This window comes from Myripristis murdjan, chromosome 6 (assembly GCF_902150065.1).
Source record: "Myripristis murdjan chromosome 6, fMyrMur1.1, whole genome shotgun sequence".
In the NCBI taxonomy this organism is placed as follows: Eukaryota; Metazoa; Chordata; class Actinopteri; order Holocentriformes; family Holocentridae; genus Myripristis; species Myripristis murdjan.
This window is the reverse complement of record NC_043985.1, coordinates 12884967-12903071: the sequence shown is the minus strand read 5'-3', so window position 1 is coordinate 12903071 and position 18105 is coordinate 12884967. Positions and strand designations below refer to the sequence as shown.

At 40.1% G+C, this 18105-nt stretch overlaps 1 protein-coding gene across 2 annotated transcripts; it reads left to right on the top strand.

Moving 5' to 3' along the window:
• The first annotated feature begins 3442 nt into the window (after positions 1-3442).
• On the top strand, positions 3443-17542 carry LOC115360384 (creatine kinase U-type, mitochondrial-like). Of its 2 annotated transcripts, none has more exons than XM_030053286.1 (9): positions 3443-3672; positions 6503-6701; positions 9230-9325; positions 9531-9752; positions 10761-10846; positions 12902-13025; positions 13844-13978; positions 14273-14398; positions 16565-17542. In XM_030053286.1, the coding sequence occupies exons 1-9, from the start codon at positions 3524-3526 to the stop codon at positions 16676-16678; spliced, it is 1251 nt and encodes a 416-aa protein (XP_029909146.1). In that variant the 5' UTR covers positions 3443-3523; the 3' UTR covers positions 16679-17542. The 2 variants fall into 2 exon arrangements, with proteins under 2 accessions (XP_029909146.1, XP_029909147.1); XM_030053287.1 differs by having other exon boundaries at positions 9230-9331; positions 9537-9752.
• The last annotated feature ends 563 nt before the right edge of the window (positions 17543-18105 follow it).

Below are 18105 nucleotides of genomic sequence, written 5' to 3'. Positions count from 1 at the left end.
TTAAATTGCTGCAGGCGTTTTTCCTAGGTACCCGATAGTTACACAAATTATGTCCACAATATTTTTTTGTCAGTAAAAGATGGGAAAGTAAAGAATGCTGCTTGTGGTTATAGAAACAAGAGGTTTTCTTTGGAGAAAGGGCTAGAAAACATGGATACAGAAATACAAAAATGCTCCGAGGCCACTTGATTTAAAAAAAAAAAAAAAATGCGGGATACACCATGAGATTAAAAAACTGTACCCATACATATTGACACCGCTTGTCTTCATCATGCTGTCTGTGTTTCTTTCATCTTATGATATAGCTCCACTGATAAAGGCTCTTTTTTATGGTGTCACATTATAGTATTTTTGTATGTTGTATGTGGTTTGGCAAAGCAGGGCTCTACAGTAACATACTGTTTTAGATTTGCAATGATTTTTCCTTTGAGAATGACTTCATTTGTGTTGTTCCAGTTTATCTGCCACCTGATAAATTTAAACCTGATAGTTCCACCGCCCTAATCACCTCCTGTCCAAAGGTCGGTGCAGTAAAATGTAAGTGCCCTTCATTTGTTTTCAGTAGGTATTTTAATGAGTGTTACATGGTTCAAATCACGCTTTCATAGCTGCTAATAACCCAAGAGTTTGATCATACTTGATGATTATCTGCTGATGAAATTGATCATTTAATTTTCATTACAATTACCAGTTATCTTGGTGTGTTCTTTGGAAATTGGTGTTATCAGTCATAAGGGAGGCTTGTCTTCAGGCTTGCCTCATGACTAGCACTGTTTCTGAACTCCAGCCAGATAGGGTGTGCCAGCTTGAGCAAACAACACAGAGTGGGTGCTCTTCAGAAACTTAATCCTTGTTCCTGCAACAGGTAAAACTTTAAACTTACTTGGGCAACCATTCTCACATCCACAATACAACGTATGTGACGTGGATTTGTTTTTCAGTACTTTTTTCCCCCTGGAACAAATGGAGGTGGTTGTGGTTTCAAGGCATCCCACAGTATGTTTAGACTCATTGTACTTCCTGCAACAAGGCAGTGTGAACTTTGGTCTGAGTACTGTGTGCCTACAATTTCCTTTTATCCACAGAATAGCCCCCCTTAAGTAGCTTAAGGCTACTTAAGGGGGGCTAACTTGATATTAAGTTAGAAATGGTGTTGCTGATCTGAACACAAATTATAGAAATTTACAATATAAAACGGACATTTTGTGTAGCTTAAACCTCTATATATAGGCCTGAATAATAATTAAGATGGATATTTTGTTTATGCTCATTATAATCCTTATTCTGAAACCAAAATAGACAGGTGTGCTCTTGTTTACAAAGCATCAAGAGAAAATTGTCAGGGTCAATTTAAAATTACAAAGTAAGAAAGATAACTGAGGAAAAGCTGGCCATATGGCATCACAACCTAGAAGAGGAAAACTGCCCCAAGGCCTGTCTTTTGGTGTACAGGTGGTAAACTATGACTTCCAGAGTATTGTTTTCTGTTTTCTTGACATATTAAAACCTAATGCATACAATTACACATGTATGTCAACAACATCCCGACAGCCTCTCTAACAAAAGGGAGAATGCAGGCTTATATAGGGAGAGCTGAACTAATAAGTTGGCATATGCCATCTGACAGGGAGTACCACACACATTCTATATACATAAATATATAATATACACCTAACTGTATCCCAAAATATTTACAACCAAAATGAATACCCTCCCCCACTACATACAAAATAAAACAAACACTCTAAATCAATAAATACATTAAATAGATCTGAACAATAGAACCGAATTCCCCTCTGCCCATTTCCCGCTGGGAAATCTTTTTGCCCGAATACAAACACATCAGATTCATTTAAATTTTTTAAACCCAAGGCCCTGGGTAACCACATTTAATTTCCCTGTTATAGGCTAACCTGCAGTTTTGCAAATTTCCAGTTTATTCCCGTTAATTCCCATATATTCTAGTTAATTCCCATGGAAAGTTTCCAGCTTTGAAAATTCCCGGAATTTTACAACCCTATTCCTTCCCCTGTTGCCGATATCCCAAAATGTGTAAGAGTTAGTCCATTGCAGCAAATACTACAAGTTACTGTTGTACAGTCACACTGGAGGTCACGGGTCAAACAGTCTTCTTCACTCACCCCCACATTACGCATTATGCATTTGAGTCATAGAGAAGGTGGGCACGTTTTCCTCTTATTCCTGTAAGTATTAGTATAACAATTGCAGATGCGTCCTAAATGACTGGAATGGGAAATGGGATGAAATGTTTTTGGTGCAAAAACTGTTACGACTTCGCAGGAAGGGAGGAGTGTTGTGAAAGCTCGTGGTGCCACAGCTTTGATCCCCTGCGCCCTCCAGTATTCACACCACGCAGCCATGGACCTCTCTGCCAGTGTCAAGCTGACTAGAATAACATAACATCCGGTTAAAAAAAAAAAAAAAAAAAAAATCAGTCAGTATAATCACAAAATGAAAATAAGTTATATGTTTAACAAATAACAATATAAATCGTATGATTACACTGAATTTTATTTTAAGGAATGCATCCCTAAGTATTTACTCATCTTTACATGACTACCTTGCTCTCCTAGAGGCAGTTTCTACTAAGTCAGATGTAAAACCCCTCACCTCTTAATTTCTGGTCACTCACAAACTTCTGATGGAAAACACTTGACAGAGTCCCTGTAAATCACATCTCTCTTCTCTTATTGAGCACTTATCTAATTAATAAATGTAAGTAAAATTGCAGTTACTGTGAGGGAAAAAAATGAAACATGTGACCTTGGGTCTCTTGGATGGCCCACACAGTACCAGGCCACTTGGTCATTAAGCTGTTTCAGCAGGTCCACAGGACTTCACAAACACCTCAGATTCATTTAACTGTTTTAAACCCAAGGACCCGTGAATGACCTTTCCTTTTGTTTTATTTTCATCCTCTGAATACGAAAAAAAAATATTTTATTGCATTTTTTGTTATGTTTTGTTTTTGTTTTTAATTTTTTTTATTTAATTTTAAATTTTAAAATATTTTTACAATATTTATTTAAATATATAGGTGTAATATTTATAATATATATTTTTCGTTCTTGTACTTTTTATTATTATTATTGTATTTTATTATTTAATTTAATTTGCTAATTTTCAGATAAAGGCCTACTAATCATCTGCTATTTAATTTTTTTTTTTAGCCGTCTTTCGTTTCACTAATTATTTATTTATTTATTTGTGAGAACTGCAAAGCTAAATTTCTACTTAGCTGAAGTTAATTCTGGTACTGGTCTGACGTTTAACTGCTTATTAGGCCCGCTCCAGTTTTATTTTGAAGGGTAAAACTGCAGGTTGCCGGTGTCGTCCTGGCTGACTGTGGCGGTCTTGACGCCCCTGTGTTCATATCCCGACTCACCCATTCTGTCCGCTTTCATTCCACCAGAGGCGGCACATCACCAAAGCTTCCATCCACCTGTCCCTCCCTTTCTGACCAAGGAAACAAGAGACATTTGAATTAAAAAAAAAAAAAAAAATGGCCAGCAGCTTCACGAGACTCTTTTCCTCCAAACGAAATGTTGGGATCCTGTCATTAGTCGGAGCCGGCTCTGTAACAGCGGGATTTCTGCTCCACAGGGACCATGTCACCGCCGGAGCGCCTGTCCGCAGGATGTACCCCGCCAGGTAACCGTCAGGCCTGCGTATCCACCTCAGGGCTTTGAGTCTGCACTAACACTAATTGAACAAGTGGCAAATGTGGCCTGTCTGCATTGATACAATTATTTGGGCCCAGTTCTACAACATGGCAATGGTGCGCTGTGAAACAGAGGTGTGAATATGATGGTTATTGCCTGTCTTCTTGTCATATACGCCTATTTCAATATCATATGTAACAAGATCAGCTAAAAATACCCGTGTAACAAATTTGATATTGATACTGAACCAGTTTCAAAATGGCAATGTTGAAGTCTCTCTAGGACACTACAGGAGATGAAGGAAAATGCCATCAGGCACAGACACACTATCACTATTGTAATAGCGTACTACGACGATTTTATAGTGATTTTAGAGTTGCCAAGTGTGTGAAGGGTGAAGCATTTTTTTCTCTGTTTCTCATGTCAATATCAAACGCGACATGAGACACTGAGCGAAACCGCGTAATCCTAAAATAGACGGCCGATGTCCTTGCCTTCACTGGCGGTCAAACTGTCAAACTAACAGCCTTTTTGTGCGACTGGTGAATCGCATGCTTTCTTCATATTAGGCCTACTCAGAGGAAGAAATTGCAGGTATGAATGAGGTGTTTCTGTGCTATAATTTCTATATTGTTTAAAGATAAATCGGAATGGGCGTGAATAAAATGCAGTGATGGGCGCTATATGGGATGCGTACGTGTCCCACGGCACGCCTGTAGCCTTACAAAGTAGCGCGCCCTGCAGATTAGTAACACCTTATCTATAAGGCTCAAATAAAACCCGCTGGGCCCACACACAACCAAACGGAAGCACTGAAGTTAAAGTGAGCTTTTGGACACTTAGTTGTAAAAGCGATCAATTAACGTGTAATTGCCCACAATTACACGTTATTCATTTTTAAATGTAACACAAATGTAATGGTTTAGTATTACTGCCCGGGTAAGTCAAATGCTACAACAGTGGATGCATTTGTGTCCACTTAAACACATACACACACAAAGGCCAGATGGCATGTACTGCGCCCTTTTTTCCTCCCCCAAATCCTGATAATTGTCACCTCTTGTGTGAATGATCAGGGAAGCATTGATGTCCCTTATTCTTGTCAGCTTTCTGGTTGATCAAATTAGAGCGGTGGAAATTATGTCACGAAGAAAATCTGGTCTTCATTTTCTAATTTCAGCCACATAGGCAGTGATGCGCTGGTGTTGTGCTCTGCATGAAAAATAAGCATATAGGTCAGGTATCCTGTCCAATGCGGGTATATGCAATCCTTATGCACTATCGATCTTTTTCATATGGGTGACTACTGTGACTATATAAAACCCCTCTTTTTCTGCAAGGTGGAGGTTTTGCCAGCACTTGTGCTTCTGGGTGAGAGATCCAGAAGCTCCAGCACAGCTTGTCATAAGTCACATCTTTGTAAAGTTGGGGATTTTAGGTTGTAAAGTATGAGGTTCAGTCAATTAGTAAAGAAGTTGTGCCATTTTTTTCTTTTGAAAAGGCAGAGATAGTGCTTCAGAGGGAGAGGTGCAGAAAGAGTTGAAGACCCAAGCAAAGGAAGTGGCCAGTTTATAATCTGTTTGCAGTAGGGCAGGTTTCTGGTATGATACTGATGTGTGTGGTGCTGTATGAACTGAAGGCTGCTGTGACTCTTTGGCCTATATACAATAATAATAGCTTCCCGTTGAGCATCACAGGCAAAAATGACTATATAATTATAGTATTGCAGGCTGTGTCATGAGTGTGTGTGTGTTCTCATATATGGAAATTGGATAAGCAACGTGGCCTCAGCGGGTATGTGACTCCCAGCCTGAATTATTGTTGCAGTGGGTCCCTGGTCATGGGCGTAGCTGTGATGGCACTTTGTGCACAGGAGATGACCCTGGACCCCCCTCCACCTTTATTCCATGTGACAAACATGTCTGCCCACCCTCAGTATTTCAACTTCTCTACTATTACACAATTGTATGGTACATTTGTATTACACACCATTACACAGCACACAGACTTTGTTATTTTTCACATATATCATAGCATAAAGTGTATGACTCAAATGATGTATGATTCAAGTAAAATTAATTTGCAAATGTATTAGCCTGTCGTTTAGCACCAGGCACACAGGGCTCCCTGACTAAGCTAATGAGTCCCTACTTTTGCTGTATTAGCCTGTGGATGCGATGCCAAACTCCATCTCATTTCATCCTTGGCTTTAAGAGAGGATTTTTTTTTTTTTTTTTTTTTTTTTGTTTGGATAAAAGCCAGTCTTTGACTAAAGTTTAGTTTTGAGACAGGCAGTGTCCTGCAGCAGCTGCTATTAATCTTATGGTATATTCAGCATTCATTAAACATTAAATTAAAACAGCAAAAGAATCTGGATGTCACCTTCTTCCATCAGAATTAATGACTTTCACACTTTTAACATTTCATGTAAGGTTTTAGGCATAGATTATAATCATCCTCACGGAAGCCTCAATTTCATGATTATTCAGAATGAAAATATGATCAGATAGCACCAGCTCAGTGTGCCATGTATCTTATGCTTTGAACTTTGGGTAAATCTGTGAGCATCTTAGACAGCAGGCTAGTCTAGGGTTTAAGTAAAATGCCCCACAACCAGAGCACCACAGGATTTATCCTCAATTATCTCTGTGTGGGCCCTGTGGCAGTGTCTTTGAACAGGCCACTGGGTCCCTGTCTGCTCCAAGGGCACAGCTCTGTGGTTACCCTGTGCTCAGAGTGGTAAAATGATTAATTTAACCAATAGGAATCAATAGTGTATGACCCCCAAAAAACCTTAGCTTGTGTTTGCATTTGAACAGTGCGGAGTTCCCCGACCTACGCAAGCACAATAACTGCATGGCCAGTCACCTGACACCTGCCGTCTACGCCAAGCTGTGTGACAGGGCGACTCCCAATGGGTACACGCTGGACCAGGCTATCCAGACAGGGGTGGACAACCCCGGGCACCCCTTCATCAAAACTGTGGGCATGGTGGCAGGAGATGAGGAGTCTTACGAGGTCAGAAGCCTTTGCTTGTGGAGGTTTGCCGCTGTACAATATTGATAAAAAAAAAAAAAAAATCATGTTGCATTGTTGTGTGTTTTGTCAAATACAGTTGTGTTACTGGGTTTTAGATTATGATACATGTGGGCCAGCTTTTTGGATGTCATGTCTTTTGTAGCACTGAAAAAAATGTTCACAAAATTTGATGTCTGTGGGGGCAGTGAGCATCCAAGGCTTAGAATTTGTTTAGTTCTAATAAAATCAGAAAGGTTTCCCCAACATGCTCTTAACTTTAGGCTAGACATGAGGGCTGTGCATTTAATTGAAATATTATCAAAATCACTATAAGTGCAATATGCAAATCACAGAAGCTGCAGTTGTTCAATAAAGGCAAAATGTATGACAAAATACCATTTCAAAAGAACTATTGTGGTGCAAAAGAGATGCCCTGGCCTACAAATGGTAATCTCCAGATGTGAGAAAGCATGTTTGTTTAGCACAGACTGCATCAGAAATCACATCATTAATTTAGCTGTTTGTTTCTTTTTTCATTGAAAATAAAAGTTCATATGCAACAATTAGCTTTCCCACTAAAATCATGGCTCATTTCTCAGTTGCAATATCTGGCAAAATAATAGCAATTTGATTTTTAAACATTTTTTTTTTACCATATCATTCAGTTCATCATTCATTTACATGGGATCCTGCACAATAAGCAAATACATGGGTTTGGAAACCATCTGAAACTGTTTTCCCTCATTATCGAATTATTGATTAGTTGCAAACTATTAAATAAACTAACGCCAACTATTTTGAATAATCATATTGATTTATTCATAAGAGCAAAATTTCCAAATTTTCTGATCCCAGCATGTCAAATGTGAATATTTTTCTGGTTTCTTTAGTCCTCTATGACACTAAACTATCACTAAATCTTTACATTGTGGGCTGTTGGTTGGGGCAGAATGAAACAATTGAGGACATCACTTCAAATGTCTTAGGAAATTGTGGTGAAATAATAATCAAGAGATTAATCAATAATGACTCTAATTTATAATAAATTGACAATCATTAGTTGCAGCTCTAATAGGAATAGAAAGTACTGCTTGGCCAGTGTTGGATTAAAATTGTTATTAACTGAAGAAGTATCTTACCCTGTTCCTTAAATTCAAGTTCCTTTTACTGTCACACAGAGAGACAGTTCATTTCAACACAGATGGAAAATGTTTAAAACTTAATCATCAGAAATGACTAATTTTTAGATTCCTGATATTCCAGACAGATAATAGTCATACATTCTTCCTGTGCGGTTTGAGAGCGAGGCCTGTAAATGCACCAGAGAGGGTAGCTTGTAGGCTAGAAGGACACTTCTTTTGGGACATTACTGAATCTATGTATAGTGGCTGTCTTTCCATTTTAATAGCTTGCCACATTTAGTGTGAACAAAAATGTGCAGTAGTTTTGGCAGCATTCAGCATGTTTCACAGACTGATACTAAAACCTTGGCATGGCTTTGGACCAAAAGAACAAATCAATGCGAGAGTAAAGGTCAGTCAGACACAAGTGGAGGCTTGGTCAGAATGTGCGAGACATGTGATGGTGTGTAGAGTCGTCCACTTAGACACTGTTTCCATTTTGATTGTAGTGTTTTGGCTGATAGTCCATTATGGATGCAGTAACTCAGCAGAGGTTTTAGCCCTAAAATGTATTGTAGATCATCCAGTCTGTAAATATGCCATCATTACTTACTTTTCCTACTTTTTTCCTACTTGGTGTGTTCTGATGGGTGCTATTTATAATTTTGTAAGAGCAGATGTCACTATGGCAGTTCACATGAGAGTTTTGGGGATTTTGCACCCGTGGTTCCTCTTTCTCATGAAACTTCACTGATTATCTGTTTTCTTCCTGCTTTTTTCTTGCATTCTTGTGTTTCCTGATCACATCCCCGATAATGTCATCAAAAAGTCATTCAGTTCCCTTGATGCTGTGATGATTATAATACTTGTGAACGCCGACTAAAGAAAGGATTATGGACACTTGCTCTTTTTGTGTAGCAAACTGATTCCACTGAATCCAAGTACAAGCCAGTATCCCGTGTTGATGAGGAATTATGAGGAAATATAGATAAAAAATAATCAGATGAGTTCAAGAAAGCTAAGAATATTTCCTAATACTTATTGTTCAATTTTTAATGAATTCAGTGTCACTTTCTTCCTTGCTGGAAAGTCCTTGATCAAAACAATCAACCCTTACCAGCTCCAGGGCTGTTGTTCTGTAGCTGACTTCTGATTTCTCTGTTGGAGGAGGCAAGCAAAAAAATAATTCCTCCTTCAGGGATCAATTAATCCATATTGCAAAACTGCTGAAAAACATTATTCTTGAATTGAAGAGTAAATTCATTTATGCATTTTTGCATTTTACAGTCGTTTGGGGGTGCCCCTGTGTTACCAATGACAGATGTCAAATATGTTCAGTCAGCATACAATAAAATCCCCAAAATGTTGTCTTAAATTTTCACACTGTCAACACTGGGTCTGTTTCAGGTGTTTGCAGAACTATTGAACCCTGTCATCAAAGAGAGACACAACGGCTACGACCCCACCACCATGAAGCACCCCACCGACCTGGACGCCAGCAAGGTACCAGTCACATTACTTAGTGCTTCCTCCTACCAGAGAGACTGACGTTACTTAGCAAAAAAAAAGTAGTTCTTTGGCTTTACCAACTGCAGTTTAACTCAACCAGAGCACTTCTGCTGCTGAGAAATGTTGGCAGAACTAAACCTCCAGTCTGTGAAATATATATCCATCATTAAGAAATCATCCCCAACCTGTTTCTTGTCAGATCCAGTCGGGCCAGTTTGATGAACGCTACGTGCTGTCATCCAGAGTGAGGACGGGCCGCAGCATCCGGGGGCTCAGCCTGCCCCCCGCCTGCACCCGGGCTGAGCGCAGGGAGGTGGAGAGGGTGGTGGTGGACGCCCTGGCTGGCCTGAAGGCCGACCTGACCGGGAAGTATTACAGTCTCACCCTGATGACAGAGAAGGAGCAGCAACAGCTTATTGATGTGAGTGGAGGTGCTGCTGTGTAGATTTTGTACATTATAAAGGTGCTGTTTGCATCACCATTACAGTTTGTAGTAATATTACCTCTATGTTTTCTTTTGTTTTGCAATGCAGCCATTTGTATGGCTCTCTTCTGTAGTAATTTTGCAAGAAATACTTGCCTGCAGTTCTAACACAGGATAGAGGGAGGATAAATGCATGACGTGGGACTCTTACAATGCTTACCATTGTGTACAGTGCTGATGCAAGACAGATTGAGGATAGATGCATGAATTCTACCATGGCCACTGCTGTATGTGCTGGGTGAAGGTGCAACCATGTTTTTTCCCGTGGACATCCCAGTGTTAAACTTCAATTGTCAGAGGCAATTTGCCCCAAAGCACAAATTAAAATGCATATGAGTAGCATTCACATGAATAACCATACAGTTACCAGAGGTAAAGTACACAGCAATTGATTTAAATTGTGAAACAGTTGATGATTCCCATCTGGACTGCACACACCCAGCCCTCAGTCAATCATTTTCCCAGAACTGTGTTCAAGTGTAATACAGTCATAGTTACAGTTGTAGGAGGGAGTTTAGCAGAATTCATGGGGGACTCTCCTCTGCTCCTTTTTTGACGGGTAGAACATTGTGTTAATATTGCCTCAGTAACAGTTTGATTCCCTGGAGTTACGCATGCAAGTATGAACTTGAGGAGGGTTTAGATTGTCAGATATTTACATCGGCATAGCTATAGTTTGCCCACAAGCCACAGAATGTCTTCAAGCCAGAATAAAGGGAGTGGCCAGTTTCATCACAGGAAAACCAGAGATGGGTGTAGGCCGTACTTGCCGTGGAATTTTCCTCCTACTCAGTGAAAAAAGATTGATCAGATTGTTGGAAATTCTCTCTGCTAGAGTCTCACACACCCATTTTTGTCTCCATGTCACAATACTGCCCAATCTAACTTTTCACTATTGAAGTCATAGCCATTGTTGGTAACTTCTGTTCTCTGTGTTTACACTAGGATCACTTCCTGTTTGACAAGCCTGTGTCACCCCTGCTAACATGTGCAGGCATGGCTCGGGACTGGCCAGATGCTCGTGGTATTTGGTAAGCAGAAAACTTTCTGATCCTAAAAGCTCTGGCTTAGCCAAAGTCAGTGTTTTCATTGAAAGTCCAGATCTGGGGCTTGTTGTTTTTTTTGGGAAACACTGCATCATGGGTTTTTAGTTCATACATTTCACATAGATCCCTGCACTGTCTTCCTGTCTCAGCTATAGCTTGGGTAAGAATCCCCTCCACCTGAGAGCATCTTTTGGTCATTTCATTACATTTTTTGGGGTCATACTGATGATCTTTTTTCCATAAGAGACATGTGCCAACTAGTGGCACAAGTGATTTGATTCTGATTCACAAGGTCCCACATCGATTTGATTCTGATTCTATACAATATCCACTTGGTTAGGGATATTTCAGTTACTATACCATTTTTGCTTGGATAACATAAAATGTATTCAGGGAAAAAATAATAAAGATTTCTATTTTCACTCTCTGGTGACTCCACGACTTTCTGTCCTGACTTGTTTGTATGAACAAATCAAATTACCCATAACCAGGCTGTGATGGAGGTGCATTAGCAAAGCAGACAATGCACCCTCAGCATTTAGTTTCAGAATGCAGCCACAAATAGTCTGATGTAGCATGCCGGCCAGCCAGGATCAATCACCAGCCTCTCTCTTCTCACCGTCTGCCAAGCTATAGCATGCCAGTCTGTCCTCTTCTCAATAATTCACCTTCACTACTTCCCTCCCTCCCCTTCTCTTCTTTCAGGTTCACTGGCAGCTTTTGCTCTATCGCCCTTCTCTCTGCTATTCTTTTTCTCCTCCCATACTCCCTGCTCTACTTTCTCTTTTCTTTTTTCAGATCACTCTCCTTCCTCTCTTGTTTCTCTCCTTTCTCCTAATTCTTTTTTTTGTCCGCCAAAGTATCCTGATCTATTTTCTGTCTGAATCTTCTTTCTCTCTCTCTTTCTCTCTTGTCAGTAAAAGAGGGGAAAAAAGGAAGGAGGCTCTTTAATCCTATCCTACTGTCAACCCAGACTTTTATGTAACCTTTATACAGTATATCTATATCTATATAGATATAGATATAGATATATATAGAGTGGATATGGTCCCTTTATATGTGTAGAGAATCAAGCAGCTACCATTGAAATGAGCATAATTCTTTTTCATATGAGTACAATATGTGAGTATGTATGCATATACATTCATATCTTCCAACATTCATGGACATTGATCTATAAATGTCAATATATACTTGCCACACACATGATTTCTCAAAAATTGAAATTTTTTCAGACTTTGGTCAGGAAGAATTGTTTTTTTCTACTTTGCCAGAACTTTGGCAGACCTATAGACAGCACACATTTTCAAATAAGCATATTTTTTTGAAAAAACAGACATTCTTAAGTTATGAGGCTTTCATGTAACCGCAGCAGTATATTTATACATTGCATTTTTTTTTTTTTGCTGTGTGACACATCTTATGAGTAAGTTGTAAAGTAAATCAGCACAGTACAGCCTTGCAAACCATTCTGCCAAATATAATTATCACGTATCTACAGCACAAGCTTTACCCTGACTGGTGGGTAATGGCAACCTCCTCACTACTCACCAATCCACAGACCATAAAAAATCAGCCAATCTCACATGATTCATTGAGAAACAAATCCCACCAACAGCCTCTTCATCTTCCTACTGTGTTATTACCTTATCCTGCATGCTACCTTCCAGTGCAGCTCTACCAAAAACAAATAAATCACGTAATTATGGGCAAACAGAAGAAGTGGGTCTGTCTATGAGCAGTGACAGCCACCATGATTGAACAGACAAAGTAAAAAAACACCACCCACACAAACTCAAACCTCATCAACAGAAAGGACGTCACTCTACTGGACACAGTGTTTGATTGACAGGTAGTCTCCGTAAAGTGCTGTGAGAAAAGCCACAATAAAAATGAAATACATGGATTGCATGGATTGACACCGTAACCGCATCTTTAAAATAATAATCTTAAAAATATGAATAAAAAAATAATAATAATAATAATCTGTTTTTTTTGTTTGTTTGTTTTTTTGTTTGTTTTTTCCTCTACACTGTGCAGGCATAACAACGAAAAGACGTTCCTGGTTTGGATCAATGAGGAGGATCACACCAGGGTCATTTCCATGGAGAAGGGAGGCAACATGAAGAGAGTCTTTGAAAGGTTCTGCAGAGGCCTTAAGGAGGTAAGGCTGTGTGTGTGTGTGTGTGTGTGTGTGTGTGTGTGTGTGTGTGTGTGTGTGTGTGTGTGTGTGTGTGTGTGTGTGTGTGTGTGTGTGTGTCTTTGTATATGCATGTGGCCGTGTGTTTGTCGACTTGTCACAAAAATATGTACACTGATCTGATACAGCTTCATGCTTGTGTGTACAAGTCCAAACCTCATCACATATACACACACACACACACACACACTCACACACACACACACACACACACACACACACACACACACGCATACACACAAAAGCATGCTGTCCACGCAAAGCCATGCAAATATAAATTATTTATATAACCGATCCAGTTTCCCCATTAGAGAGAGCTCAGTAGACACGGACACAGTGCCTGGCAATATTTGGTACTGTGGAGTTGCACTGTAACCATGGCTACTATAAAACACACACCCCAATTGTACACAGCAAAGTCATCAGTGTTTATTTAACTCTGAGAAGGTGAAAATCAAAGCAACGCCAGGGTTCATGGTCCACACAGCCATCAGAGTTTTTTTTTTTTTTTTTTCTCAACAATTTGAAGTATTTTTTTAACAGCTGGCCATTCTCAGCTAAATATTTTTTTACTGATAAATCAGTGATTACTAGCACTGGAAAAGTTTGCTATGTATACACAGCAGGAAGCCTGAAAAGGGACGTGTTTGTCTGAGATCCTTAAGGCCAGAGACTACAGGCACAGATAGTGTTGTTACTGACTCTCTCTCTCTCTTTTGTCTTCCTCTCTGTCCTTTTTCTTTCTTTTTTTTCTTTTTTTTCTGTTCCTCTCCCTTCCTAAGGTTGAGCGTCTGATCCAGGAGAAAGGTTGGGAATTTATGTGGAGCGAGAGTTTGGGTTACATCCTTACCTGCCCCTCCAACCTGGGCACAGGGCTGCGGGCCGGGGTCCATGTCAAACTGCCCCTCCTTAGTAAGGTAAGCCTTGCCACATCTACACACACAGACATATACACACATCACACATGAACATTTCCTGCCATATTTAATTTCATAGCATTCTTTTTCTTATACTGTCCATTTCAGAACTTTCATTGAAAATAAGACTTTTATTTATTTATTTATTTATTGGTCTTTTACGTTTGAGTAGCTTCACTGAAGTCTTATGTTTGACAACAAAATAACTAATCACATATTGATTGATTGATTGATTGATTGATTGAGGGATTCTAGCACTACAGTGTATTGAATAACACTCTGCCGCTCCTGCAGGATCCCCGCTTCAGCAAGATCTTGGACAACCTCCGTCTGCAGAAACGAGGGACAGGGGGCGTGGACACTGCCGCTGTGGGCGGCACCTTTGACATCTCCAACTTAGATCGCCTGGGACATTCTGAGGTAGGCAGGGATGCACGTAGAGGTTGGGCTAAAGTGCAGGCAAAGGGAGTGAGTAACCACTTAACTCCCAAACTGCTCTAGAGGAATTGCCCGCTGGTCAACAGTTGACACCTGTAATATTACCAGGTGTGAAGGTTGTATGAATGTAAAGCAGGGCAGTGCTGAAAAATCACATTCTCCAAATAAAACTTCCTTCGATATATAAAGGTTCCAAAAGCACTAGTATTTCGATTCATTATCATGCGTTGATTTTTGTGCTGAAAGCAAGAAGAGGTTGCTGTTCTACCAGCACAAAAAGAGCTAAAGCTTTCAGAGTTTCTCACTGACACAGATGTTGGAAGGCATGCAAAAAAAAAAAAAAAAAAAAAAAAAAAAAAACAGAAACAGGATTTATGAGATGTGTGTTGTTAATTTTGAGAAACAGTAACTCTAACACTGAGACATCACTGATCTCTACCATGGTCTCATTTGTTCATAGTCATTATACCAATGTATTGTATAAGCAATACTACATATTTAACAGTTATATGGATGGTTAAATATGTCACCCATAGCACTGTCAACAAATCTGCACATTTAAGTGATTTTTTTTTTTTTTTCTTGAAGAACCCTAAGTAAGACATCTGGAGGTTGGAGGGGAAGAGAGGAGAGTTGTTTTCTTTGCCTAGCTATAGCTGTCTTTGTTACATCCTTGGATGTGCTGCATGCTTGTGACACAGAGTACACATACAATGGAACTGTTCTCTATTGTTTGCAGTGTGTGTGTTGTTGCACATTATATTCTGAGTGACATGGAAAGCGGAGAGGTTTTTTCACTATCTCTTGGTGACATGCTAGCCAGCACGAGTGCAAATGTTTCCAGAGGGGTGCAGATTGAGAGTCATACATCTAGTGTACTTGACATAACTGGGTCCTATTGCAGTATTTAACCTGAGTCAAAAAGTAATGGAAAATATTTTCCTCTGGCTGCTCTGGTTTCCTCCGAAAATTAAAAACATGCAAGTCAGGTGAACTGAAGAGTTTAAGTTATCTAATACCTTTGAATGTGAGTTTCAGTGATTGTCTCTGTGCTAGCTGTGTGATGGACTGGCAGCCTTTCAAGGGTGTTTCCCGGCCTTCCGCCTCACTGGACCAGACTCCAGCCCTCTGCAACCCTGAAAATGAATAAGTGGGCTGAGAAATTTAAAGATGCACAGTACTGGGTAGACTTTTCTGTCACTGACAGAGCATAGACACAAAAATAAATGCATGACCTTCACATAGAGGGATTTAGGTGTTGGCAATCAAGTGGAATATTGCAGTCCTGTGACTCTGGCACACACTCCTTCACTGAGGTGCTTTGAGAGCGTGGGCTGCTCAGTGCTGTGTGGTCCTCCATCACCTGGACTGATGGAGAGCACTTAGTCTGAGGGCAGCACTGAGGTGTTCACACAGGGAGAAAGAGAGAAAGAGAGTACTGGTACTTTATGTACAAAATAAAAATGTGAATTAATGGGAAATCTGGAGGAAGAAGCCTATAGTGTCTACTTGTGGTAACAAGTAAGTTTTTGTGATGGTCACTCAGGCAAGGCATGTTCAAACTTCATGTGCATCTCCTAATGCCAATTTATTTTAGAAAATTGTAGATTTCAGGTTTTTCTCGTCCTTTCAGAGTAGAAAAGCCTAGAGGAAGTTTCCCAGTCATTGTGGAATACGGGAGGGAGCTAAAAAGACCCATTCACCACCCTCTAATCGGTGTTTCAGGTAGTCCATACAAATTTGAACTGGAAAGTGCAGGTCATTAATGGTTCAAATAAATTGTACAAGTCAATAGCATGATTAAACATTGCCTATGAGAGCTCCATATTTGATGGCCTGCTTGTTTTTTTGCCTTCATGTTTACCTGGGAGAAATAGATTCTGCAGGGTGGGCAGAAGCAGAAACCCCAAAATTCTCTCTATCCAGTAAAACCAGAAGTCCAAGGAAATGAGGGAACTTCGTCACAGCGATCAGTGACAAAACACATTGTTCATCCACATTTTGTCCAACCTGGATGAGTAGTTCTTAAGATCTTAAGATCTTTCAAACTGATCTGACTGGGCATTTATGGTTGTGTGTCTGGGTGCGTGTTTATGTGTGTGTGTGTGTGTGTGTGTGTGTGTGTGTGTGTGTGTGCTTCTCCCACAGGTCCAGCTGGTCCAGACGGTGGTTGACGGTGTGAACTACCTAATCGAGTGTGAGAAGAGACTGGAGAGAGGCCAGGACATCAAGGTGCCCCCACCCATCAGGCAGTTCAAGTAGACACTGACCCCTGACCTTACTCCACAGACCCTGCAACTACCCTCTCCTGGGACACCCACATGCACAAACACCCCCACACCCTTGTGCCCATAGATATGCTTCATATCTATGTTGTCGTTTCATTTATTGGTACTATATAATTACCCCTCTTTTGCCCACACATGCCTCTCTATAATATAATCTAGATATATTATATTATATGCACCTATCTGTCCAAATCCAGTCAGAGTCCCAGAGTGCTGCACTGGTTGAAACGGGCTTTCAGCTTAATCACCCTGTAAGCCCAAATTGCAAATTCCAATACAGCTCCAAGACAGCAGAAAACATCAATGAAGAATGCACAAATTATAGGCTGTCATAATGGAGCCAAGATGGCCGCCATTTTGCCACTATCTGCATGGTCCAACAGTATCTACGGCTCTGCCCCCAACAGCACTCCTGTTCCTCAGCCCACTAAACCTGCCTTGACTCCACCTAGATCATTTCCTGCCGCATGTCCTATACTCAGTGTGTCTGTTCCCCCATTCCTGTGTATTGGTTGGTGCTCGTATAATTCATTCATTTGTGCTATTATCTCAATTGTGGATTGTGTGTACAGGATTTAGTTTCTTTTTGCCATTTTGAATGGATTTGAATGTAGAGTAACCACGTAAGTCTGAAGAGACTGAAGTTCCCCAGAGGATTCATATGATCGGACGACGTTCTGACTGTAAGCCGGTGTAAAAACATAACACAGACATACACTCTGGCCAAGCCGGGTTCTGTACTGTATGCTTCTGAAGCAATATCATTCAAGCTAACCATTGAATGTCACACTGTAACGTCTTTTATTAAAGAAAATCATCTATTTAACAGTATGCCCTCCCTCCTCTGTCTGTGTCGTTTGTTACTGGAGCATTGTGGTGCTTTAATTTTCCAAATTCCTTGAACTTTTTCCTTTAGTATCCAAGAGGATTTTGCCCCAGCATGAAGGCCCAAACTTGGAGTGACTTACAGTGACCATGGTAACCGAACTCGAGAAGTGTGATTGCGATCAGCGTGGTTGGGTGGTATCATGTGACAATATTAGGTCAGATCCACAACAACACTGTATTATGCTTGAAGGACTCTTACCCACCGTTCTTGCACTTGGTCTGAAAAGTCTTGAAAAGTATGCATACTCACCTCCAAGTCTCTAAAAGTTTGGAACCTGCAGCACCAAAAGTATGCAAAAGTGTTGTTGTTCTTCTCGATACATTCTGTGTATGATTACATATTTTACACACCTATAGAACCACTGTCATGTTATGCATTACATTTGTTTTTAGGAAATTATCTTCTGTTATAGAGTCATGTGATATAATCCCACTTTTTTCCAATACAGATTCACTGTGAGGCACATCAGCCCACTATTATTAAGAAAATGTGATTCAAGAATATTCTGGAAG